Raw genomic sequence first — 26,039 nt, forward strand, 5'->3', positions numbered from 1 at the left:
CGGGAATGCGTGGCCGAGGCCACACACAGCCCTGTTTTGTACTCTGAGGAGTTCCACTCGCTGGAACTCTACAGTGTAGCGCGAGATCGGGATGCTATTTTTAAATGGTGTCCCGATCTCTGAGGCCCCCGAAGCGAACCCTGATGCCCCCCCACCCCAACGCTTGCTATTTCACTCTTTGTGTTCACTTCAGCATGAAGGTTATTATTCCTGGAATTGTGCTGCATGACTGGATTCACAACCTTCCTTTATCACATTTCATAGTTTGTTTCACAGCTACAAGCAGCTATAGATTCTTTGAAGTGGGACTATGAATTCCAATGTTTGCTTTTATAATGGGTTAAGCACTTGAATGACATGTTTGTTTTTTATAAGGGCATATGTAGTTGAAGGCATGTAGATTTATTGATTGGGTTTTCATAAATGACAGTTGTTTTGAAAGAAAAATTCTGTATTTTAGCACACTGGGTTAAATCGCTGGCTTTTAAAGCAGACCAAGGCAGGCCAGCAGCACGGTTCAATTCCCGTACCAGCCTCCCCGAACAGGCGCCGGAATGTGGCGACTAGGGGCTTTTCACAGTAACTTCATTGAAGCCTACTCGTGACAATAAGCAATTTTCATTTCATTTCATATTAGACACTTAGAATTTATTTTACTTAATCTTAGCATGGCTACTGAGACCAACCCCCTGATGGATACAGGGTGAGTTGGCAAGGAGGTTATTAGGGTAAAGATGTGGGGGGCGTAGGTTGGCATGAAGGGCCAAAGGGATTGTGCACAGGGGCATAGGTTGATATAGGAGCTATAAAGCGCCATGGCGACATAAGTAGGGGGGCATTAGTTGGCATAGTGGGTATGAAGGGCCATAGGGGTCGGAATAAGTGACATGGATGGGGTAGGGGAGTGAGAGCGGGAGGACTTTTTTTTGTACTATTGTTAAAAAAAAAACCCAGTCTGCCTCCACACCCAGCAGCCTTTGCACTGTTTCCGAATTTGACCGTCGTCGCTCCCATTTTCAGCTGCCCCTATCCACCCCACACCACTCATCCCTGATGGAACATTTGACATTCTGGGGCACTATCCACCGGGGTCAGATTTGCAGAGCCAGGAGTTTCTTGGCTCTGCGCTCCCAACTCATAAACGAACATTCAGGCTCATGGGTCCAAGAATATTCTGCTCAGCCTCCTCCAGAACAAAGCGTAAAGGAATTGGAGATTTGTTACATGTGGTATGTACCCACTCTGTGTTGTGGGATTTCTGCTGCTTCCCTAGAATTGAGAGATGGCAACTCTGCCCGATGGACATGACAGTGAGGCAGAATAGGGAATTCCCAGCCTTTCCGTCTCAATTTCCTCATTGCCATTCAAAGGGCACCTATTCACCTTGGTACTCCAACAAATTGGTGACGTGCCTAGCTTCCGTTTCCCTTCATATCCGAAGTTCCCAAAGGAACAGGCAGCAAACCCAAAGGGCCTTTCTTTTCCTACCACAGGAATTTAGGAACTGAAGAAGTTCTTCTCTTGTCCTCCAGGCCCCAAACCCTGGGCCAGACAGCAGCTATACTTTCCCCATCTGATTCCTGGTGCAAGTCCCTTCGAATGAGTGGGGCCGCAGTGAATGTGTGAGCAGTTCTTGTTACTGGCCAGATCCTGCAGATGCAGGCAGACCTAGGCCATGACAGCTGGGGTGCTCTCCTGTGCCAATATGTAGATGCCACCTCCCACCAAGTGGGCACTCAGTACTTGAAGCGATCTTCAGGCAATCTGAACACATTCTGGGACTCTGTTTACATTGGCACTTAAACACAACATTGCACAGTCTGCCAATACCAGAGGCACATTTAAATTGCGTTTGTAAAGCTAGATGTGCAATGGATACTGAGCCAGCCTCAGGGCATAGTTTACAATAATATGGTGCCCATTATGCAGCAATTCTACAGACACTGAACATTGTGTTATAAGCCTCTGAGCCTGGGCTTTGTTCTCATTCATTGACAGAGAAAACTACATTTTCAACACCTGAATCCTTTATAATCTCATTGCACCAGTTTAAATTCAACCGTTCCAGGATGTCTGAATTTGAATTTCAGTGAAACAGTGCATGCTAATCTCATACATTTAGAAGGAAAAAACTCATGTATGTGACTTCCAATTGAGTAAGACCATTAGATGGTGAATAATGAAGAACCCATGCGTACAGACAATATTGGGATAAGGGGAGAGGGAAATCATGTGGCAACAGATTGTCACCAGATACATGGAAAGTGCTCTCGGCTTGAGGTGAACGATGGCAGAGGTCCGAGGGGGTGGCAATCGCATGAGGAGGAATGGAAGCCTGGGTCAGCGGAGGCCCTGGGATTATTTATGGGGACCAGAGGAACACTTCAACTCCCCCAGACCCACAAGAAAACTTTCAAATCATGAAGCGTCTTTACTCACCTGGGCCCCCGACTGGTTCTGGATCCAGGTTGCAACATGGTCGACACTGTGGGCATCTCACATGGCTCACGGTCAAAGTAGCATTGTGGCTCAAATTATACCATTCGGCCCCAATTTTTGCACATGCACGGAATTGCCCGCTAATGGGTAAGGACTTCAATTTTTTTGCCGCAAGTCTCCTGTTTAAGCTTTGTTTGACTCGAGTGCAATTCACGTAAATGAGTATTCACTCTGCCCAATTTTAACCCATTGCCCATCCTGATCTTGTTGCGTGTGGTGGAAACAGAGTTAAAATTGGCCTTTTAATTTCTGTTTCGGATTATGGCTTCTTTGTTTTTCCAAAAATACTAGGTAGCTTTTTGACAAACATTCGTGTGCTGAATAGTGCATCGGCATTTTCTGAGCAGTATCCTGCTCAATATAAATGATACATTATAATATAAGCTCTTATCTGGCTGCAGTTAATTTAAGGGGAGTACAATTTTTAGGAGATTCTTACCAATAGCAAGTGCACGTCTTTCCAAACAAGATTTTATGCGGCAATTTGAAAAACAGGTGAATGATCGTTGACCTGAAATATTAATTTTGTTTCTCTCTCCACAGTTCCTGTCTGACATGCCAAGTGCTTTCCAGCACTTATTGGGCGGGATTCTCCCTTCTGGGGACTAAGACCCCACGCCCGCCGGAAAACGGGCAAGAAACACTCCGGACCTTTTCCTCGAAGGTCCGGGGTGAGTCTCTGTTTTCCAGGGGGCTAGTAGAGCCCCAGCGTGCGTCCCGCAGCTCTGGCTGCCGGTGGGGCCCTGCTGGCCAGACCACGCGGCCGCACATGCGCACGGTGGCCGCAAGCAGGACCGCGCATGAGCGCGGCGGCCCATCTCCATGCGGGCGCTGCCGACATGGTGGAGCAACACAGCGATCCCACGTGGAGGAAAGCAGGTCCCTCTCAGTTCGCGATGACCAGACAATCGGTGGCTTCCGATCGCGGGCCTGGCCACCGCTGAGGCCCCCCACCCTTGAAGTCAGATACCCCCCCCCCCAAACCAGGACCGCTGCTGCGGGTCCCAGCTCCAGCTGGGTGGTACCACATGTAAACCAAGCCGGCGAGAGTTCGGCTGGTCGACCACAGAGAACCGCCACGGGGGCCTGTTCCGACGGCCCCCCGACCAGCGCTGCGTCGACCGTGCGTGAGGGACTGGTGGGCCCGCGGAGAATCATGGAAGCGCCGTCTCGTCTCCCCCCCCCCCCCCCCCCAGCGCCAGGCACAATTCCGGCGCGAAGGGTTGGAGAATCCCGCCCATTGTCTTTAATTTTAATGAGATGTTCAGCCCTTGCTTCAATTTATGACTGAGAACTTACCAATCTTGTGAAGACCCCCGACGCTGTATCCCAAACTAATGGTTTTCTTTTAACTTTTTGTTTCGTTCAAAAGGTGCAAATTCTTCAGCCTAACAGAGACTCCTGAAGACTACACCATTATCGTGGATGAAGAGGGCTTTAAGGGTGAGAACCTTCTTCACAGCTGCATTGTTTACATTCTTCAATAGGAGTGATTGTTGAAGAATTAATTGATATGTGAACCTTGTAAAATATTGATGTCTGCCAGAAATGGCTTTTTAATGGCAGTTTCCATGTCCTGAATTAATACAGATTTGTATATGTCCGGAAAGTTCAGCTGTTCTCAGTGATTACTTAATATGTGGCTGGTGGGTCTAAAATTAGGGGACACAGTCTCAGTATAAGGGGTAGACCATTCATGACTGAGATGAGGAATTTATTCACTCAGCTGTTGGGCTATGAAGGCTCCGTCATTGAGTTCATTCAAGACAGAGATGGATAGATTTCCTGATATTAAAGATGTCAAGGGATATGGGGACAGTGCAGGAACACTTTGGACACTGAGGGGCAATTTTAGCATCGCAAATCCACCTAACCTGCACATCTTTGGACAGTGGGAGGAAACCGGAGGAAACCACAAAGACACGAGAAGAAATTGCAAACTCCACACAGACAGTCACCCAAGACTTGGAATCGAACCCGGGTCGCTGGTGCTGTGAGGCAGCAGTGCTAACCACTGTGCCACCGTGCCGCCCGTTTTCACATTTCCCCTGCTGTGCTCTTACTAACTTTTAATGGTGGACCAGGATCTAACTTGTAATCAGGGTAAATGACCTTACAAGGCTTTTGAGAAAAACTGTGCAGGACTGAATTCCTTGATTCTATCGGAGTATTCTTTCTGAAAGTGAGCTCCATTGTGGTGCGGAGCCTTGTTAGACGCTAGATGTGATTACAGTGGCCCAGATTTCACTGCAGCAGAGCTGTTTTAGATTTTTAAGTTTATTGCGTCGCGATTTGCTAAAGTGCCAGCCGATAACATTGCAGTGAGGGAAACAGCATCTGGGACCTGGGTGAACAGGGTACGCAACTATCTATCTCCTCAACCAATCAGATTAATGTCGGAACAGGAAGTAGAAACTGAATTTCAATTCATTCAGATCCAACCATTCTCAATTAAGCTAATGCCAAAAATTGCATTGTCCTAGAACAAATCATCAAACGTTTTACAGGATAAATAAATAGGCTTTATTGCCACAAGTAGGCTTACATCAACACTGCAATGACGTTATTGTGAAAAACCCCTAGTCACCACATTCCGGCGCCTGTTCAGGTACAGAGGGAGAATTCTGAATTCTCAAATCACAAACAAACTGCCTGGCCCACTGAGCTAAACCAGCCCTTCTGTGCTCAATAAGCCAGGCTCAATTCACAAATTCAGAATAATACTTGGATTAGCAAATAGCGTCGATAAGGTACTGCACAAAAGGCTACTTAATGAGGTAAGAACCCATGGTGTTGTGGTAGTATATTAGCATGGATAGAGGATTGACTAACTGATAGAAGACAGAGTCGGGATGAGAGGGGCATTTTCAGGATGACAACCTGTAACTAGTGGAGTGCGGTGAATTCAGTGCTGGGGCCACACTTATTTACAAAATATATTAATGACTTGGACAAGGGAAGTGAATGTACGGATGCCACATTTAAGGCAGAGGAGGAGGAATTTCTTCGCTTAGAGGGTGGTGAATCTGTGGAATTCTTTACCACAGAGTGTTTTAGATGCGTTAAGCGTGTTCAAGGCTGAGATAGACAGATTTTTAATCAGTAAGGGAATCAAGAGGTATGGGGATAAGGCGGGAAGGGTTTTTAATAAAGGATTATCATGTCAGATCAATCATGATTCCATTGAATGGCATAGAGGACTCGATGGGCCGAATGGCCTACTTCTGCTTCCATGTCTCATGGTCTTTCACATGCAATTACAGGTGTTGGGGAGGTTGGGGGGGGGGGGGGGGTGATTGCATTCTGCAACTCCATCCATTATTCCCTTAAAAACAGGAAATGTTAGCTTTTACATAGAACAATTTATAAATATCATTGGCAATCATCACACCAAGGCAGACTGCAGTGAGAAACCATCACACCAATCTCACTGATACCTGCAACCATCTACTTGTCTCCTTAAAAGCATTAGCAAAACAGTCTCCACATGCAAAATGTTGATATTCTGAGTATTTGTTGCATTATAGTATAGTAATAGTGATTACTAATTAATTTGAAAAGAAATCCTTCAACCATAAGATTTAAAAAACACGAGTGTATCTTTTTAGGACTTGCTATTCAGTGTTTGAGTGCAATACTTTGATTCCACAGGTTGTCTTCTCGAAAATGTAGCTATATTTATGGTACAAGATCCATAGAATCCCTACAGTGCAAAAGGCGGCCATATGGCCATCGGGTCTATACCAGCCCTCTGAAAGAGCACCCTACCTCGGCCCACTCTCCTGCCTTATCCCCATAACTCCACTTAACCTGCACATCTTTGGACAATGGGTGGGGCAGCACAGTAGCATTGTGGTTAGCACAATTGCTTCACAGCTCCAGGGTCCAGGTTCGATTCCCGGCTTGGGTCCCTGTCTGTGCAGAGTCTGCACGTTCTCCCCGTGTGTGCGTGGGTTTCCTCCGGGTGCTCCGGTTTTCTCCCACAGTCCAAAGATGTGCAGGTTAGGTGGATTGGCCATGATAAATTGCCCTTAGTGTCCAAAATTGCCCTTAGTGTTGGGTGGGGTTACTGGGTTATGGGGATAGGGTGGAGGTGTTGACCTTGGGTAGGGTGCTCTTTCCAAGAGCCGGTGCAGACTCGATGGGCCAAATGGCCTCCTTCTGCACTGTAAATTCTATGACTCTAAACCGGAGCACTCAGAGGAAACCCACGCAGACACAGGGAGAAAGTGCAGCATGGTAGCACAATGGATAGCACTGTAGCTTCACAGCGCCAGGGTCCCGGGTTCGATTCCCCACTGGGTCACTGTCTGTGCGGAGTCTGCACGTTCTCCCCGTGTCTGCGTGGGTTTCCTCCGGGTGCTCCAGTTTCCTCCTACAGTCCAAAGACGTGCAGGTTAGGCCATGCTAACAAATTGCCCTTAATGTCCACAAAAAGGTTACATGGTGTTATTGGGTTACGGGGATAGGGTGGAAGTGAGTGCTTAAGTGGATCGGTGCAGACTCGATAGGCCGAATGGTCTCCTTCTGCATTGTATGTTCTATGTTCCTCACAGTCACGAAGGCCAGCATTGAATCCCGGTCTCTGGCGGTGTTAGACAGCAGTGCTAACCACTGTGCCACCATGCTGCTGTTAAATCCTCCTGAAGCCAGATGGCAAAGTAAGAAGCCAAATGCCAATCCTTTACTTGATACTGACGTTATTTGCAGAATGCAACAGAAGAAATGTGTGCTCTCTCCCTCAGTGTTCCAGAAGTCTTTCTTCATAATCTCTTTAAAAATAAAACAAATAAACTAATAGTCAGGGTTAGCTCCTATTTATGTGCTCTTTTGATAAAAGCAAAAATCAATACATAAAAAGTAAAAGAATTAGTAAATTAAGCAAAAAAACGGGAGGACGTGACAGCCTGGGTGGGTCACGATAACAAAACGAGCAAACTTCAAAGGAGACTTACAAAATCAAATTCAAATAACGTTCCTAGGGGTGATGATGAGGAAGTCCCAGTCTTATACTCTTTTAAAACAAATATCAATACATTGATGTATAGGGGTAGGGGTACTGGTAGGGGTACTGTAACTGTGACAAAATATTATTCCCGGGGAGGGAGGGGGGGGGGGTGACGCGCTCCAGCCCCAATGGGCAGCACGGTAGCATTGTGGATAGCACAATCGCTTCACAGCTCCAGGGTCCTAGGTTCGATTCTGGCTTGGGTCACTGTCTGTGCGGAGTCTGCACATCCTCCCCGTATGTGCGTGGGTTTCCTCCGGGTGCTCCGGTTTCCTCCCACAGTCCAAAGATGTGCAGGTTAGGTGGATTGGCCATGATAAATTGCCCTTAGTGTCCAAAATTGCCCTTAGTGTTGGGTGGGGTTGCTGGGTTATGGGGATAGGGTGGAGGTGTTAACTTTGGGTGGGGTGCTCTTTCCAGGAGCCGGTGCGGGCTCGATGGGCCGAATGGCCTCCTTCTGCACTGTAAATTGTATGTATGTATGTAAATTAAACAAAACTGAGAAAGGGATGACAGCCCCTGGTAGGGGTACTGTAACTGAGACAAAATATTATTCCCGGGGGTGGGGGGGGGGGGGGGGGGGGGAATGACGCGCTCCAGCCCCAATGGTTCCCACCGGTCACAGAAATCCCAGTCTTTCTTTATAAATGTTAAAGGCGCTTAATCAATGCTCTTGACCTGTGTATCTTTAACCTTGATAATATAAGTTACTTGTCTTTATCATCAGAATAGGACACTTTTAATATACCAGTTAATTTGAGTTAATTGCAGCAAGAGGCGACTGCGTGAGAAAAGCTTTTTGTGTAAATTCTAGAATAATCAGTTTGGTACCTCTATTCTCTAAAAGATTTCTCCAGCTGCTTTTTCTAAACGTTCCCCCTCAAAAATAAAATCTGTGGTATGTCTTTTTAACCTTTTGCTGAACCAGTTCAATTTTGTTTAAACTGAGCGTTGAGCAGATTCTTTTCTGTAAATGGTTTGTGAACAAACCCATTTGGCAGCTTAGTTTGGGAGAATTGATATTTATTATCTGCTGAAGTGGCTTCTGTCATAATATACACCAGTAGATCATGGTGCAGACACACACTGATGGACACACACAGGGACCAATCAACATGCACAAACACCGCAGCCAATCACTATAAAGGCAGAGGGCACCAGGTTTCCCGCTCATTCTGGGTGCTGCCTCTGAGTGTAACAGGAACTCATCCAGCCCAGCACAGACTCACGACATGTGCTGAGAGAATCAACTGGTTCGGACAAGGCTTAGGTCTCTAGTTTAAGTTAGCATCATTTAGACCCTCGGTCATCGTGTGTTAGTTAGTTAGAAATAGTTAATAAAATTGAGTTGAACCTTCATCAGTGTTGGAAGTGTCTGTTTATCTCTCAAGTCTACACTAGCCAACACTTCAGCTTCGGCATTGAGTGAAAATCATGAAGAAATAACTGGATCTACTGTTCTTTTGGGATATGTTAGCACAGATTAGATTGAACATAAAGTTTTGCTTTACTTCATAGGAAGTGCAGGGTTGTCCTATGGGAGCTGACTCCCATATGTTGGCCATGAGGAAAAGTGTCCGGGCGATCCCGTAGTAGCCACCTCAAAGATAATGAGGATTAGTGACACAAATAGGAGAACGTGGGTGACAGTGAGAGTTGAGAAGAGTTCGGAGGAACCTTTATGAAGAAATCTCTTGAGTTGGGAATTACCCGGTAGACACTCAAGTCTTATGACCTATTCTGAAGACAAGAATGAAGGCATAAAGGAAGAAAACCAACATCAAAAAGCATGGCATGATAACGTAAAGGGCTACTAACTTTAGATTAGTCATTCTCATGTCTGAATTTTGTGTGCAGTGAGCGGAAATACTGAAAGATAGACCACGGAGGCATGGCCAAAATTGGTTCTTGGGTCTCAGCTAAATAAATCCATTGAGCTGCAGAGTCCAGTTGGGCCTCCAGGGGCAGATTGCCACTTTGCTGCTCATTGACTGGGGCTGCTGAGATGGCCGTCAGTGAGGTGTTGAGAGAGGAGAGAGGTGATGGGAAAGAAGAGACCACAGCTGTTAAAACCCACAGTACTCTTGCTAAGCCATATTAAAGGCACTCCTGTTGGGCTCACGACTGGCCTGACTCACAGTCTCCCAACACCCAACCCTGAGATTCCTAACACCCCCGTGACTCCAGGTGCCCCTCCTGATCTCTGACGCTAGCCTCAATCCTGACTCAGGTTCCAGGATCACTAATTGTACCACAAAACTATGGGTTTCCATGATAGCCTCAATCCTGACTCAGGTTCCAGGATCACTAATTGTACCACAAAACTATGGGCTTCCATGATGAACACCTTTATGTATGTTAATAGGAAAGGGCTGCATTTTCTTTTCAATGTGCGGTTCAGTTGGAACGAGTGCACCATTATGCCAATGAATATACTCAGTCTCCTGGGAGCTGTCTCAATACCCTCATTCTAAAGCTGTCATCCCTGCCAGCACTCTGACTTTAGAAGACAAATCCTTGGAGATCAGGATCATCCTCTGTAGTGATGGCAGGTGACAGCATGCACCTACCTCGGACACCAACTGGTTACCAATCATAGAATCAGAGAAAAGTTACAGCACAGAAGGAAACCATTCGGCCCATCTTGTCCGTGTCAGCCGTAGGACACCCAGGTGCCCTTTCTAATCCCACCTTCCTGCACTCGGTCCATAGCCCTGTATCTTACAGCACTTAAGGTGCAGCTCCAGGTATCTTTTAAAAGAGTTGAGGGTCTTTGCTTCCACCACTAACTCGGGCAGCAAATTCCAGACTCCCACTACCCTCTGCTACAAGGTTTTTCCTCATGTCCCCTCTACACCTTCTGCCACTAATCCTGAATCGATGTCCCCGGTTCTAGAATTCTCCATCAAGGGAAACAGTTTTATCCTGTTCATCCTATCTCTTCCCCTCATAATTTTGAACACCTCGGTTAAGTCAACCCTCAGTCTTCTTTGTTCCAAGGAAAATAACCCCAACCTATCCAATCTCTGCAATATAACACACTCCATTTATTCTGCAGAAGGCAGAACCACTGGCACACCATTAGCAACTTGAAGGGGTGCACCAGGTACTTGGATCGAATTGACCATTTTCCAATATAGAGGAGCTATTGTCATGGGGTACTGTATGCATGGAAGCCAACAGTCTTGCAAAGACATGTGTAAGATGAAAGCTTCCTCCATGGGCAGCAAGGGAATCAAGAAGTGGAACAGCATCAGCATATGAAGAGAAAGAAGACAACCAATTGTTGCCAACAGGACACATTAATGTCACACCACAAGAGGAGACTGACTACCGCACGTCACCACAATATTAATCATTCTATCAACAACTCCCTTTCCACCACAAATATGTCAACATGAAGACCTATCTCCATGTATATCAACACACACAGCTTCCATTCATGTCACCTGATGAGAACAGTTTCCAAGCCTTGTCAAGAATATTTGTTTGCACAACTGCATTATTCTGCAGAGAACCAATTTGCATTCAAATAAATTCACTAAATATAATTGTTGTGTGGCAAAAACAAATAACTGCAATAATTTACTGAAAGGTAAGCCACAGAGTGAAATCAGACAATACAGCTCACAAGCGTGGCTCGACTCCACAGTTATGTTATCAGTGAACCGCCATTTATAAGTCATCACCTATTTTGCATAGATTTATTATTGACCGTAACCCCTACCCTCATGAAAGACGACACTGCTGATAGTAAACATAAATGGCTGTTGCAGCCAACGTAAAAACCTTTTACAATGCAATAAATTGTTCTCTTCGTTGTGAGGAGCATGCATCAACTTTTACCTCTGGTTGAGACATTGAGAGGTGAGATGATGAGAGAGCCGAGTCCATGGGTTGCTCATCTACTTTACGTTCTCCTGTGGCCTGTAACCGTGGGTGTTGGGGGTTGTCAGTGCTCTCCTGTGTCCCACAGATCGGCTGAAACTCTGAAATGCTACCTAAAATTGTAATTACTTCTCATCTTGGTTCCCCTTGGTTGACGAGTCCATAACCAGGAGGAGGGGGGGGGGGGGGGGGGGGGGAAGGAGGAGTGGGGGTGCATAGATTTAAGGTAAGAGGAGGTTTCAAAGGAATTTGAAGGGACCTTTTTTTCACTAGGGGGGATAGCGGGCACCTGGAACTCACTGTCTGAAAGGGTGGTAGAGAAATAAACCCGAACAACATTTAAGAAGTACTTGGATACGCAGTTGAAATGGAATAACCTACAAAGTGATGAACAAAGAGCTGGACATCAGTTGGGGTTCGGCTGGGTAGCTACTTGTCGGCCAGCATGAGCACAATGGGGGCTGTTTAGCACAGGGCTAAATCGCTGGCTTTGGAAGCAGACCAAGCAGGCCAGCAGCACGGTTCAATTCCCGTAACAGCCTTCCTGAACAGGCGCCGGAATGTGGCGACTAGGGGCTTTTCACAGTAACTTCCTTTGAAGCCTACTGGTGACAATAAGCGATTTTCATTTCATTTTTTCATTCAAATGGCCTGCATCCATCTGTGCTGTAAATTTCTATGATGCTAACCCAACCGTTTAGCTTTCAGCTCTTTTCTTTCCTTCACCTCTCTCTTGATTCTTGTTGTTGTTTCCACTTTATCAATGTACAGATTGGATTGTACAAGTTATATGCATTCTACGTATAATTGTGCAGGCGGGCAGGGGAGAAATTGTAACTGCTTTCCTTGTAGAGTAACACATCCCTTTTCACTTGTGTTAAGGAGCAAACAGACTATGGTGTCCTTGGTGACTGAGGCACATCTTTTTATTCATGAGCTGCAGAAGCGGCAGATCATAAGGGAAGAGTTCATGACCCCGCCGTGTCCTTACTCTGCCTCGACACTGAATTAATGCACTTCACCAGCAACAGCCCTGAAATACAATATCATCCCACCATCGTCAGAGTCAATTCTGTGATTTATTTCCAAGAAACACTTCACCTGACCTCATTCCTGCATGCCCTTTACAGTCCGTTATTGCTTTTCATTATCAACACACGCAAGTAGACAGATGGGAGAAAAATCATGGAGAGAGTCATGGTTGGCTCCATTACAAATGAGGAGCTATGATGCAGTTGGTGAGGTGAACACTCTGCTGTTTTGGAATGACATTTCTAGCTGTTATCAAATCCTGGGAAACAGTGGGAGTGTGGTAAGGATACAAGGAAGGGAAGAGGCTGGATAGACTCTTCTCAGCGATCAGAACTATAGAAATATGGGGGACATGGGAGATGGTCGAGGCAGGACGAGAGTTTATATGGAAGGAGAATGTGAGGGAAGACATTGAATTCTGAGGATAGAGGCAAGTGGACCTAGTGAACTCACTGAGGATGAGGAGTCCCTCAGTATCGAGCCTGAGGGAGGAACAGTGGAAGCACGTAGGAGATAAACTTAGGTCGGAAATTGGGGATGAAGAGTAATATAAGGCGGCTGTTGAATGTGGTGGTGAATCCGTCAGGAGCTCTGGTACCGGAGGTGGTTCTGTCCATGGATGCAAAGAAGGCATTTGATCGGGTGGAGTGGCAATACTTGTTTGAGGTTTTGGGAAGTTTTGGGTTTTGAAGACTTTGGGTTTCAGGTGAATCCTGAGGAAGGAGCAGTGCTCCGAAAGCTAGTGATTCGAAACAAAGCCGTTGGACTTTAACCTGGTGTTGTAAGACTTCTTACTTAGCCAGGACTGTGGAGGAGGAGATGCACCCGGACCCTTTGGTCACAATATTTGGGGTTTCAGAGGAGCCGGAGCTCATGGAGAGGAGGAATGCCGATGTCGTGGCCTTCGCCTCTCTGATTGCACGGCGGCAAATTTTGCTGGAGTGGCGGTCGGCATCGCCACCGGAGGTAGCAGTTTGGTTGGGTGACCTGTACGACTTCCTGCGGTTAGAGAAGATAAAGTATGAGTTAAGGGGCTCTTCAGGGGGGTTTGAGGAAAAGTGGGGGATGTTTGTGACCGTGTATGAGGGGCTGATCGTCGCGGGATTGGGTGAAAAAGGGGGAAAATCTGTACAGACAGTATAGTTGATTGCTGGGAAGTATATTTCCCGGGGTGTTATCCACTGTAACCTGTTTTGATACATATTTGTAATAAAATACATTAAAAAAAAAGGAATTTGGGGGTGAAGAACAATGACAATTTTAAGGAAAAAGTGCTTAAAAAAGTAGGAGGGACCAAGGTGCAAACTGGGATAATGGCCTCCCAAACATCATAATAAGCTCACCAGGGATGGTAGTGGGGAGACTTCAAGAGGGACAAGGTGTCTTCAACCTTGAGCCAAGTTTAAATCAAAGCCAAAGTATCAGCACACGCCTCCATACTCACATAATTAATGACATGGGCCTTGTTCATAAATATGCAGACATTCTGGAATGAAGAGCAGAGTGCGCTGGTGATTGAATCATTGGTAGAGCTCAGGGTGGGTGAGTGGGATTTGTACCCAGCTGGCATGCTAACTGGGAAGGAGGATGGTGTGATTGAACCCCTGCTGCTAAGATGGCACTGACAGACCCCCTCAGTGGGTCCTTTGGAGAATGTCAGTCAAAAGGAGAAAGACTTTGGCCAGGATTTTCTACTCCCACTTACAGCGGGAATCATTGCAACAAACAATTTGGAGAGCAATCAGGAGGACACTGATTTTGGGTGGGAATTTCTGGCTTGCCACTGCGATCCCTTCGAGTCTATTTATTTTTGATTCATTCTCTTGATGTGGAGATCATTGGCATGGCGGGCATTTGTTGTCCGTTCTTAGTTGCCCTGAGGAAATGATGGTGAACCATCTTTTTTTTAGAGGTTTAATACAAAAGTGGCTTGCCTGGCCACTTTAGAGAGCACTTAAAGACTTAACTGCCTTGAGTAGAACTTAAGTAATATTTAGATGCGACACAGTGAGAATGGCAGCTTTACTTCCTCAAAGGACTGAAGTCAACCAGTTGGGTTTTACAATGATCTGACAGCCTCATGGTCAATTTAACTGATGCCAGCTTTTATTTACAGATTTACAAAAATCCGAATTGAGGTTCTTTAAGTGCCATAGTGTACAGTGCTGTTGACAATCTCTAGACATCCCAACATTCATTACAGTCAATGAAGTACTTACGAAGTGTAGTCAGGTGCAAATACGGAGATCAGCCATGATCGTATTGAATGGTGGAGTGGGCTCGAGGGGCTGAATTGCCCACTCCTGCTCCTCGTTCTAATGTTCTTAAGGAAAAGTGACAACTTGTACGCGCACATCTCGGTTCCATAAACTGCGATTAGATAAATGACTAATTAATCAGTTTCATTCATAGAATCGCTACAATGTGGAAGGTGGCCATTCGGCTCATCAAGTCTGCACCGACCCACGGAAAGGGCACCACACCTAGGCCCCCCCCCTCCTCCCCCCGCAATCCTATCCCCGTAACCCCACTTAACCTTTTGGACAATTAAGGACCAACCCACCTAACCACGTTTTTGGACTGTGGGAGTAAACCGGAAAACCCATACAGACATGGGGAGAACGTGTCTGGGGAGAACCAGGTCCCTGGTGCTGTGAAGCAGCAGTGCTGGCCACTGTCCCACCATAACGCCCTTTGATGTTGATGATCAACATCGTTGATGTTGGTTGAAGGATAAATATCGGCCAGAGCAATAGAGGCACAGAGGGCAATTGTGGGCTTGTTCAAAGGGGCTTTAAATATGGACAGCCACATGGGAAGCCTTGGTGTATGATGGGCAGAGATTGGAAGGGCAACGTACTCTAGTGTAGACAAATGAAACGTGACACAACTGAGTGGCTGGAAAGCTCAGGGACCGGGTAGAAGGAGCCAAAGGATATAGAAGCAATGGGCTTAGGTCTGGAGTTCACGAGTCAAGTTCTGGCAAATTACAGTCTGACTTATTTTGAAATGCCATGCACATCTTGAGCAAGGAAGCTGTTCTGTTTATTTCAAATCAGCAGCCAAAGTGTCTCGTTGCCAGGGGGTGCACAGGAGAGTTGGGAGGGTGGAGTCATTCAAGGGAGGCTGAGGAAAAAAATATTTTTCTTTTAAATAATTGAGCTTCCTCATGAAGAAAAATGTAAAAACATTTGGTTCTACCTATGATCTGAAAGTGCAGAAGAGAAGCACTGCATTTGAAGCAGTGCACTGGACCAGATTTATTTTTGAACCCATGAATTTAGGTCAGAATACAAACAGTTTTGGAACAGAGTTGTGAAACCCATGGTGTGCAGAAGGTACGGCGAGATGATAATCAGCCCCTGCTGCAGTTGGAAAGAAGCGGGGAGGCTAGTTCAGGCACTAGAGGTGGTTTTCCACACTGGGAAAAATATACCGGGTATATGTCAAGCCTCCTAAGGATTGAAGAATTGTTTTGGCTTCATCAGAAATTGTTTTCATTCACACTTCATAAAACATTGGGCAACATGTTTAAAACAGCACTTCGTAAACTTTCATCATCCCACAAAGTTACGCTTTGTGAATATTAATTGAACATTCATTGTGAATCAGAATTGACGTGGAGAATTTAAAAAACAACATTTCAGAAAGATTGCTGTATTTGTCTTTTTTGCTGCTGTATTATTTTGATCCAGTCACAATGAACGTGGAAGAACTTGAAGAAAGGCTTTACAAAAAGTGGTGCAGCAGTAATAGGCCTAAACATACAGTCCATAGGTGAAGTTTACAATTACTGTACAATTAATTCTAGATTTTAATTTAAAAGATGAGAACAAACAATCATTTCTCCATGCCTGTCACAGCATCAGGATTTCCCAATCAAAGGGCAGCACAGTGGCGCAGTGGTTAGCGCTGCAGTCTCACGGCGCCGAGGTCCCAGGTTTGATCCCGGCTCTGGGTCACTGTCTGGGTGGAGTTTGCACATTCTCCCCGTGTTTGCGTGGGTTTCACCCTCACAACCCAAAGATGTGCAGGATAGGTGGATTGATCACGCTAAATTGCCTCTTAATTGGAAAAAAATAATTGGGTACTCTAAATTTATTTTTTTTAAAAGGATTTCCCAATCACAGCCAATATTTTTGATGTGTAGTCACTGTTGCACTGTAGGAAACATGGCAGCCAATTTGCACACAGCAGGCTCCCACAAGTAGCAATGAAGTAAAGACCAGGGGCGGAATTCTCCGACCCACCGCAGGGTCGCGGAATCGCCCGGGGCCTTCGTAAATCCCGCCCCCTTCTCCGCCACCTGGGAATCGGCGGGGGCGGGAATCGGGCCCCGCTGGCCGGCGGGCCCCCCGTGGCGATTCTCCGACCCACGATGGGCCGAAGTCCCGCCGCTGTCAGGCCTCTCCCACCGACATGGTTTAAGCCACCTCTGTGCCTGCGGGAGCGTGCCCCAGGGTCCTGGGGGGGGGGGGGGGGGCGTGGGGCAATTGGACCCCGGGGGGTGCCCCCACGGAGGCCTGGCCCGCGTTTGGGGCCTACCGATCGGCGGGTGGGCCAGTGCCGTGGAGGCACTCTTTTTCTTCAGCTGCCGCCACGACCTCCACCATGGCGGAGGCGGAAGAGACCCCCTCCACCGGGCATGCGCCAGTGGTGACGTCAGCGGCCGCTGACGCTCCGGCGCATGAGCGGACTCACGCCGACCGGCGAAGGCCTTTCGGCCAGCCCCGACGCCGGTTGGCGTGAGTCGGGCACCTTTGGGGAGGCCCGACGCCGGAGTGGTTGGCGCCACTCCGCTACGCCGGGAACCCCCGCCCCGACGGGTAGGGCAGAATCCCGCCCCAGATAATCTGTTTTTGTGGAGCTGGTTGAGGGATAAATATTGAACAGGACACCGGGAATAACTCAAGCGTAAGGCACTTTTCACGAAGAGAGGGAGAAAAAAAATTGTAAACCAGCAAACCCGCGGTGTTCAAGTGTATCCCCCGAATCGCTGTTTAAAGAACAGCGAAGGCCATGTTGACCTGCCAGTTTTGGCAAGGTTCACGCCACACTAAAGCATGGTGGTATGCTTCTTGCTGTGCTACTGTACTCTGTAGCTCAACGACCTTCTGCGCGAGAACCTAGATTGCTATCCCCAACAAAATGTAAAGGTGATCACTTAAAATTCAGTACAGAAAACTTGACATTTGGAAATATTGAAAATAACACTGCTTTAAATTCTGCTCTTTGTCCCATTATCTTTTCATTTTGTTGAATGTGGTTTGATTTCAATTAACATGATTCTCGTGGAAAGGGGCTTTAATATAAGGATTTGAAATCTATTGGTCAGTAGACTAAATACATATGCGCTGTGACACAGTGACTTTTGCCAGATTATTAGCCAGTAAAAACATTCATCTCATCACTGAAACCAAGAACTGTTTCTGTGAATGATACGTTGGCAAATGGCCAACGTGAGGCCTGTTCTACATCACAGAAGACCCAATGGGAATATAGAGTGGTACTGTAAAGTATGTTGCTTAGTAGTGTTGCAAACTATACCGTATTTTAAGGAAACTTTTCCACTTCTAGTTTAAATGCTGCTTGTTTAGGGAGAGTAGCATTTGTGTGGTACCATTTTATATAGCCCAGATAGATGCCCCTGTGTTTTACGTGACCCCCATTATGATACAGGCTATGAAGCGGCTCCCCAGACACTAACAGTTTCAAGTGAAAACAGGTTTGGAATTCTGTTGGTCTGTGGCATTGTTGGTTTCCTAAATGTCAAGTTGCCTGTACGTGAGAGCACAGCAAATGGAGGGAGAACTGGTTTCAACTTTATAATGTTACAGCACCCCTGCAATCTTTGATGTTTTAGTTGATAAGGTTGCCACCCAGTGTGATACTGAGCTGTCCAGGTCAGGCCGGATTCTGGTCTTTGTCATGCTACCTAATGCAAGGAGTGGGGCCCCCAAATTCATGCTAAATGATGCTCTGGTCCAGGAAAAAGCAGATCAGCTGGAATGTCCACCCGTGGGCCCATCTTACAACTTTTGCTGGAAAGGTTGGACATCTGTTCAATATAAAACTGGAACTGGCCTTCATGCTCTTAGCTACAATGCTCTTCCTACTCAAATAGCCCAACCCCTGTGTTACTTCTGCATATGAAGGATAAGTCAAGCTTGACAAACTTGTTTGAGTTCCTTAAGGACGCATGATGGATAATGGGAAACCTGTGGATGTGGTATATCTAGACTTCCAGAAGTATTTGACAAGGTGCCACATAAAAGACTGATCATAAAAGGGATCAGAGGGGATTGGGGGTAGAGTACAAGATTGGACTGAGGATTGGCTGACTGACAGAAAGCAGAGATTTGGGATAAATGGGTCCTTCACTGGCTGGCGAACTGTAACTCGCGGGGTGCCGCAGGGGTTAGTCCTTGGACCTCGACGGTTTACAATCTATATAAATGATCTGCAAGGAGGGACAGAGTGTAACATAGCAAAATTTGCAGATGATACTAAAATAGGTGGGAAAGCTGGCAGTGAAGAGGAGATCAAGATTCTACAGACGGATATAGGTAGACTAGGAGATTGGGCCAAAATTTGGCCGATGGAGTTTAATGGCTGAATAAATAGAAAAGCAAGTTATTATCTAAATTGAAAGTAGATTGAAAATGCGTCCGGACAGAGGGATCTGGGTATCTTTGTTCATGAATCTCAGAAAGTCGGTATGCAGATACAGCATGTAATTAAAGAGACAAATGAAATGTTTGCATTTATTGCAAAAGGACTGGAATATAAAAGTAGAGAAGTGTTGTTGCGATTGTATTATGTATTGATGAGACCACATCTGGAGTATTGTGTCTAGTTTTGGTCTCCTTATTTGAGGAAGGATGTGGTGGCATTGGAGGCAGTTCAGAGGAGGTTCACCAGATTGATTCCGGGGTTGAAAGGGTTGACGAATGAGGAGAGATTAAACAGTTTTGTCTCATACTCACTGGAGTTCAGAAGCATGAGAGGGGATCTGATCGAGGTATATAAAATTCTAAAAGGGATTGATAAAGTAAATGTAGACCAAATGTTCCTCCTTGTAGGGCAATCTAGAATGACAGGTGACTGATACAGGTTGAGAGGCGGTAGATTTAGAACTGAGATGAGGAGGAACTACTTCTCGCAGAGGGTGGTGAATTTGTGGAACTCACTGCCCCGCAGTGCGGTGGAATCTGAGTCATTAAATGGTATGTTTCTGATAAAAATGGGATATGGAGAGCAGGTGGGAAGGTGGATTTGAGACCAAGAAGAGATTAGCCATGATCTGATTGAATGGCGGCACTGGCTCGAATGGCTGAATTGCCTACTTCTGCTCCTAATTCCTATGTTCCTATCTATGTTCCTATAAAATATAGCCGGATGAATGAGGTAGTTAAGGGCTCGTCCTCACCAAAGAAGTTACTCTCACGAAAAATCAGCATCTTCAGAAGGAATTAAAAATGTCCGTTTAATTAACTACAATGGGCGCAATTCTCCGACCCCCACGCCGTGTGGGAGAATTGCGGGAGTGCCGGGCGATTCCCGCCACGCCGCCCTGGCACCCGCAAGAGATTCTCCCACCCCACCCCCCCCCCCCCCCCCACCCCCCCCCCCCCACCCCACCCCCCACCCAAAACGGTGTGCCGCGTTTCACGACAGGCCCCTCAGAGAATCGCCACTCGCCGTTTCTAACGGTCAAGCGGTGATTCTCCGGCCCGAATGGGCCGAGCAGCCTGCCCAATCCAACGGGTTCACGCCGGCGCCAACCACACCTGGTCACTGCCGGCGTGAACAGCGCACGAACGCTGCGCGTGCGCTCTGTGGGGGGGGGGGAGGGAGGATCGAGCACCGGGGGGGCGCTCAGTAGGGGTCTGGCCCACGATCAGTGCCCACCAATCGGCGGGCCGGTGTCTCTAAAGGACGCACTCTTTTCCTCCGCCGCCCCGCAAGATCAATCCTCCATGTCTTGCGGGGCAGCGGAGGGGAAGACGGCAACCGCGCATGCGCGGGTTGGAGCCGGCCAACCTGCGCATGCGCGGTTTCCGTTTTCCTCTCCGCTGCCCCGCAGGACGTGGCGGCTTGACCTTGCGGGGTGGCGGAGGGGAAAGAGTGCGTCTCTTGGAGGCGCCGGCCCGAAGATCGGTGGGCACCGATCGCGGGCCAGTCCCCTCCCGAGCACGGCCGTGGTGCTCAATCCCCACAGGCCCCCAAACTCACCTTTCGTGCGCTGTTCACGCCTGCAGCGACCAAGTGTTGGGGTCGTCAGGCCGCTTGGCCCATCCGGGCCGAGAGTCGCTGGGAAAAACGGTCCTCCCGCCCTCAGAGCGGCCCTCCCGCGATTCTCCCACCCGGCGTGGGGAGCGGAGAATCGCGCATTTAGGGCCCGATTCTCTGCTCCCCACGCCGGGTGGGAGAATTGCGGGAGGGCCGGGTGAATCATGACACGCCCCCCTGGCATCCCCCGCGATTCCCCCCCGGCTCGGAAGAATCGCCGCTCGCCGTTTTTCACGGCACCCGGCGATTCTCTGACCCGGATGGGCTGAGCGGCCTGCCGTTCCCGACCGGTTCATGACGGCGGCAACCACACCTGGTCGCTGCCGTCGTGAACATGGCGCCAAAAGCTGGTTTGAAGCTTGTGGGGACGGAGAGGGGAGTGAGCACCACGGCCGTGCTCGGGAGGGGACTGGCCCGCGATCGGTGCCCACCAATCGTCGGGCCAGCGTCTCAAAGCGACGCACTCTTTCCCCTCCGCCGCCCCGCAAGATCAAGCCGCCACGTCTTGCGGGGCAGCGGTGGGGAAGACGGCAACCGCGCATGCGCGGGTTGGAGCCATCAGCCGTCATGACGTCAGACGCGCATGCGCGGGTTGGGGCCAGCGTCAAGGCCCGGCAGCCGAGAGTTACGGCGTGCCGCTCCTAGCCCCCCGGGTGGGGGTGAATAAGGTGAGTGGAGCGGCCTCCGAGGCCGTCGTGAAACTCGGCTGAGTTCACGACGGCCTTCCCGATTTTTCGCGGGAGCGGAGAATTCCGCCCGTAGTCTCCCGGTGGGAGTATTTCGCCCAATATTCTTGCTTCATCTCTGATTTTTTTTTGTTCCTTTTTTAATGTCAAGGTGCCAAACTGCATGCCAGACACAGGGCCCTTCTCACTGCTGCTGATCACGGAGTTTTTGCTGCACAATATTGGCAATACCAGTGACAGAAGACAGCTGAACAAATAGAACCTTTTGCGGTTACTGCACTTGTCAAGAGATTTGCCAACCACAGTAAAAGTTTGAGAATTACACATCTATTATCAAATGTCACTATACAGCCCTATAATCGCTGTATTGTTTTGCCCAGGATGTCAGTTTGAAATATGGCCTAGAACTTTGGTTCCCGGGGAGGGGGGGTTGTATGCGGGACATACCCCAAAGTGCACTCTGATTTAAGTTGCAAACTTCAACTGATTCTGGCTGTTTTGCGGGAATAATTACCCAGGAAAAGTTTGAAGAATTAAAACTCCTGGGTAACTATACTAGTGATCCCCTGACACCCTCCACTGGACCCCTCAATTAAACTCCTTACTGCCCTACTGGGTCTCCCGACTACGCCCCACATTTCCAAAATCTGCCCACCCACCCCACCCCATTACCCCTCGCACTTCCGACAACACTTTTGACCGCCCCCCCGCAGTTATCCTACCCACTCCAGACTAACATCCAATTACCATTCAGAGACCCCCCCCCCTCAACTACTATATTGAACCCCCCTCCTAGCACCCCCCTGACTCCCCTCCCACCCTCCTCTGACTAACGTCCTCAACTCCCTGACTAGGTCCAATTTTAAAGGTCAAGCATGAAATGTGCAGTTCCTGACTAAGGTAAGTAAAAAAAAGCAGAGTAGCAATCCAACTGTGATTGTCACTTCACAGACGTGCTGGCCATTATATACTGCAGTTAGATGTTGTTAACGCATAGGATTGTTTTTGAGATCGAACCAGTGTTTTTCTGGAAGTGGCTCTGGATATATAGTTAATGGTGCCAGAAATATCTGAAGCCAAGCTTTCTAAAATGGAGGTCAGCAGTGACTAAAAGACCACTCACATCACCAGAGTAAGTGACACACAGCCAGTACTTCTACTTCAGTGAGCTCAATAAACAATATCACTTGTGCACCAACGGTGAATGATTCTTGTTAAACGGAACAAGGTTCTGAGCTCATAAAGTGCACATCCATCACAAGAGTTGACTGTTTTGATTAAGAAGAATACATTTTTCACGGGATGTGAGTGATGCAGGCGAAGTGGCATTGATGGTGTGGTCCTACTGTCCTTGGGAGATCTAAGTCTCTTCAATTCTTGCAGCGATTGCGCTCCCATAGTGGTGTCAGGTAGACAGTTCCAGTACGTTTTATGCAGTGATGTTGAAGGAGCTCCGATAACTGTCTCTATAGGAAACCTGGAGGTGATGATATCGCCATGGAGTCGCTTAGAAGACGTTGAGGCTCTGTGAATCCTGTGGTTGTACGCTTTACAGTCAAATTGCATCGATCACTGTACATGGTCACTGAGTCCCAATAGCAAGGTGCTGATATAACCATATGGAGAAATAGGCCATTCTGCCTCTCAGACCTGTTCCGTCATTCAAGAAGTTAATGGCTATGGATGGTCTGTCTGTGTTTCGAATTCCACATTCGGGTTTCCTTCGGGTTTCCTCCGGGTTCTCCAGTTTCCTCCCACAGTCCAAAGATGTGCAACTTAGGTAGATTGGCCGTGTTAAATTGCCACATAGTGTCCAAAGGTTAGATGGGGGCAGACTCGATGGGCTGAATGGCCTTCTTCTGCACTGTAGGGATTCTATGATTCCTATCCACCGCCTGATAACCTTTGACTCCTTTGCCCAACAAGAATCTACCTACCTCCGCCTTCAAAATACTCTGTCACCCCGCATCCACCAACTTCTGAGGCAGAGAGATCCAAAGTTGCACAACCCTGTGAGAGAAAAACGCCCCTCCTACCTGTCGTGTCATTCTCTACCCAGTGTTTGACAGGGTATTCAGGATAGGAGGAGAGAATAGGCAGTCTGTAAGGAAATGTGCATCAAATAATCTGAGACATTCAAACATTGGAGGCCAATGCACATTGTCAGGATGATGGACTTCCACTTTCCCAGGTCAACGGACTGGAATGAGGTGCTTCCCTCATGGGGGAGAGAAAACTCAGGAGCCAAGTCAACTCACGGCCCACCAGTACACCTTTTAGTAGCTGCATACAGACTGGATCTGGAAAGGACTGACCACTTGTTGCTTGCTCATCATATTGGTACCGACAGAAATATTGATATTTCTTACCCCCGCCCCTCCTCCTCCCCTTGCCCAGCTGTAGTGCCCCAAAGTGCTATGTAGCTGTTTCGGCCCCAAGTGTTCCTAAATGTATTGGGAGTCAGATGTGGGGCTCAAGGAATGCAGATGATGAACACCTAAAAAATACAGTCAGTTGCCAAAAGCTTGTGCCGTGGATGGCAGTCCCACCAAACATGTTCAGAGAAACTGTGTCGAAGATCTTTCCACAAGCTATGCTTGTTTTTATTCATCCAGAGCACAGATCCACCTCTCTCCCTGAGTGTAAACCTTGGGCCTTCTACCTGCTGTTGGAGGGAAGGGTTTCTGGGGCTCCCCTGGCCTTGCCGCCTGCCTGAACGGTGGCATATTCAAGGCCAAAACCAGCTTCTGCAGGCACTCCTCCAACTGGGCACTGAGTTGTTGCCGATGGAGGAGCCTGAGGTAGGAGGGCTGGGACGAACTCACCCCCTCACCATCGTTGTCTGGTATAACCAGGCAACATCCAGCAATGCAAGGGCAGAATAGATGTAAGGGATCAGCTCCCTATTGCCTCTGAGTAGCGTTTGGGGAATTAAGTGTTACTTTGGCAGTGAGGAGAGGAATATGAGAACCAGCATTTTTCAAGGTTATTTGAGAAAGATGCGCTAAAATGTCTCAACAATTATTGCACTGTCATGGATACGCCAAAGAAGGTGATTGTATTACAGAAAGGAAATGAATCTTAGGGCAGCACGGTGGCGCAGTGGTAGCACTGCAGCCTCACGGCGCTGAGGTCCCAGGTTCGATCCCGGCTCTGGGTCAATTTCCGTGTGGAGTTTGGACATTCTCCCCATGTTTGCGTGGGTTTCGCCCCCACAACCCAAAGATGTGCAGAGTAGGTGGATTGGTCACACTAAATTGCCCCTTAATTGGAAAAATGTTCTCAAAATTTATAAAATTTTAAAAAAAGAGAAAAGAAAGGAAATGTATCTTAATGCTGAACTTTCAAACAAACAAACAAACTGAAGGTGCAGCATATCAGTTGCTAATGTTAAAAGTTTAATTATATAACACATGTTACAATCCCAGTTGATGTTATGACTGGACAGGAAGATCACAAATGTTACTTTTTATAAAATAAAATGTGGAGGAACAGAGTCACTGGACCGCTAACTAGTTTCACAACAAGAAAAAAAACCATTTATTATACATGGAAAAATTGGATTCTCAATCAATATTCCTTTACTCCCCCCTTAACATCACAAATATGAATAGATTTAAAGATTTACACAGATTACAAAGTACATCTTAAGCTGTAAGTCCCTTTTAAGCACGCATGCTGACTGTTGTCAAATACACACATTCCAATCTGAACCCAAACTGGTTTCTGTGGTTTTCTGCCCAGTAACCCCCCACCCCCACATGATTGTCACATGAGAGTTTCCAAAATCTACTCCCAAAAACACACATTTTTCATAATCACAATGCTTTCCCTTAGCGGTTTGAATTTCAAAATCCAGTCCAGGTTTTACAAATGATTAATCCAAACTTCCGCTCCACTTTTACCAACGAATCCAGTCCAGGATTTTACACCACTCTCTTTTTGGTTTTCTTTGTCATAATTGCTTTTACACAAACTCCGAGAGCTAGCCACTGATTTCCATAGTTATTTCAAATCACGTTCCACAGGCTGTAGTAAAATCACACACAACTGAAAATCGCTTCAGATATCTTTTGGCGTCTCAGCCTTCTTCTCAGCTGTTGCCTTTACTGAACAGTTCTCTCAAACACCTTGAAAACTTCTTAATTTTCTAGCTTCCTTAACTAGCTGCTCTTCAGATCCCTGCACTTGTTTTCTTAACCATTACTCAATGGTACGGCTTTTCCTCTGGCAAAGCTGAGAGATGTTCCCTGTCTAACCTTCGAAACCAACTGCCTCTAGTAGAGCTGTGCGAGCTGCCATCTCTTTCACTACCTATCTCCAACTGAAAACAAATGAGCTAATCTATAATTAAAAAGCTTCTATAGATTACAAGGCCCCAGTTGTTAAGCATCAGCTGCTAGTTCTATTTATTTTTCACACCGCAGCCCTCTCTCGGCACCATAGAATCACAGTTAGAACTTAATCCACTCCCAGACATACAAACATTTTAGTCCACCATGAAGCGCATTGTAGGTTTTACCCTTCTAGGGACAAAAACATTAAATTAAACCCACTTAAAACTATACCTTATTTCTAATGTTTACCAATACAAATATAAATTCTTTAAACCACATTTGTTTTCCTAATTCATA

The 26,039-nt window shown here is 47.1% G+C and overlaps 1 protein-coding gene across 1 annotated transcript in view; it reads left to right on the forward strand.

The window, feature by feature from the left end:
• Positions 1–26,039, forward strand: part of LOC119974328 (cytosolic arginine sensor for mTORC1 subunit 2-like) — a 218,934-nt gene that overhangs the window by 104,644 nt on the left and 88,251 nt on the right. Inside the window, 1 exon segment of the mRNA XM_038813099.1 lies at positions 3,872–3,942. Coding sequence (XP_038669027.1) covers positions 3,872–3,942 — 71 coding nt within the window.

Source organism: Scyliorhinus canicula, chromosome 12 (genome assembly GCF_902713615.1).
Source record: "Scyliorhinus canicula chromosome 12, sScyCan1.1, whole genome shotgun sequence".
NCBI classification, from domain to species: domain Eukaryota; kingdom Metazoa; phylum Chordata; class Chondrichthyes; order Carcharhiniformes; family Scyliorhinidae; genus Scyliorhinus; species Scyliorhinus canicula.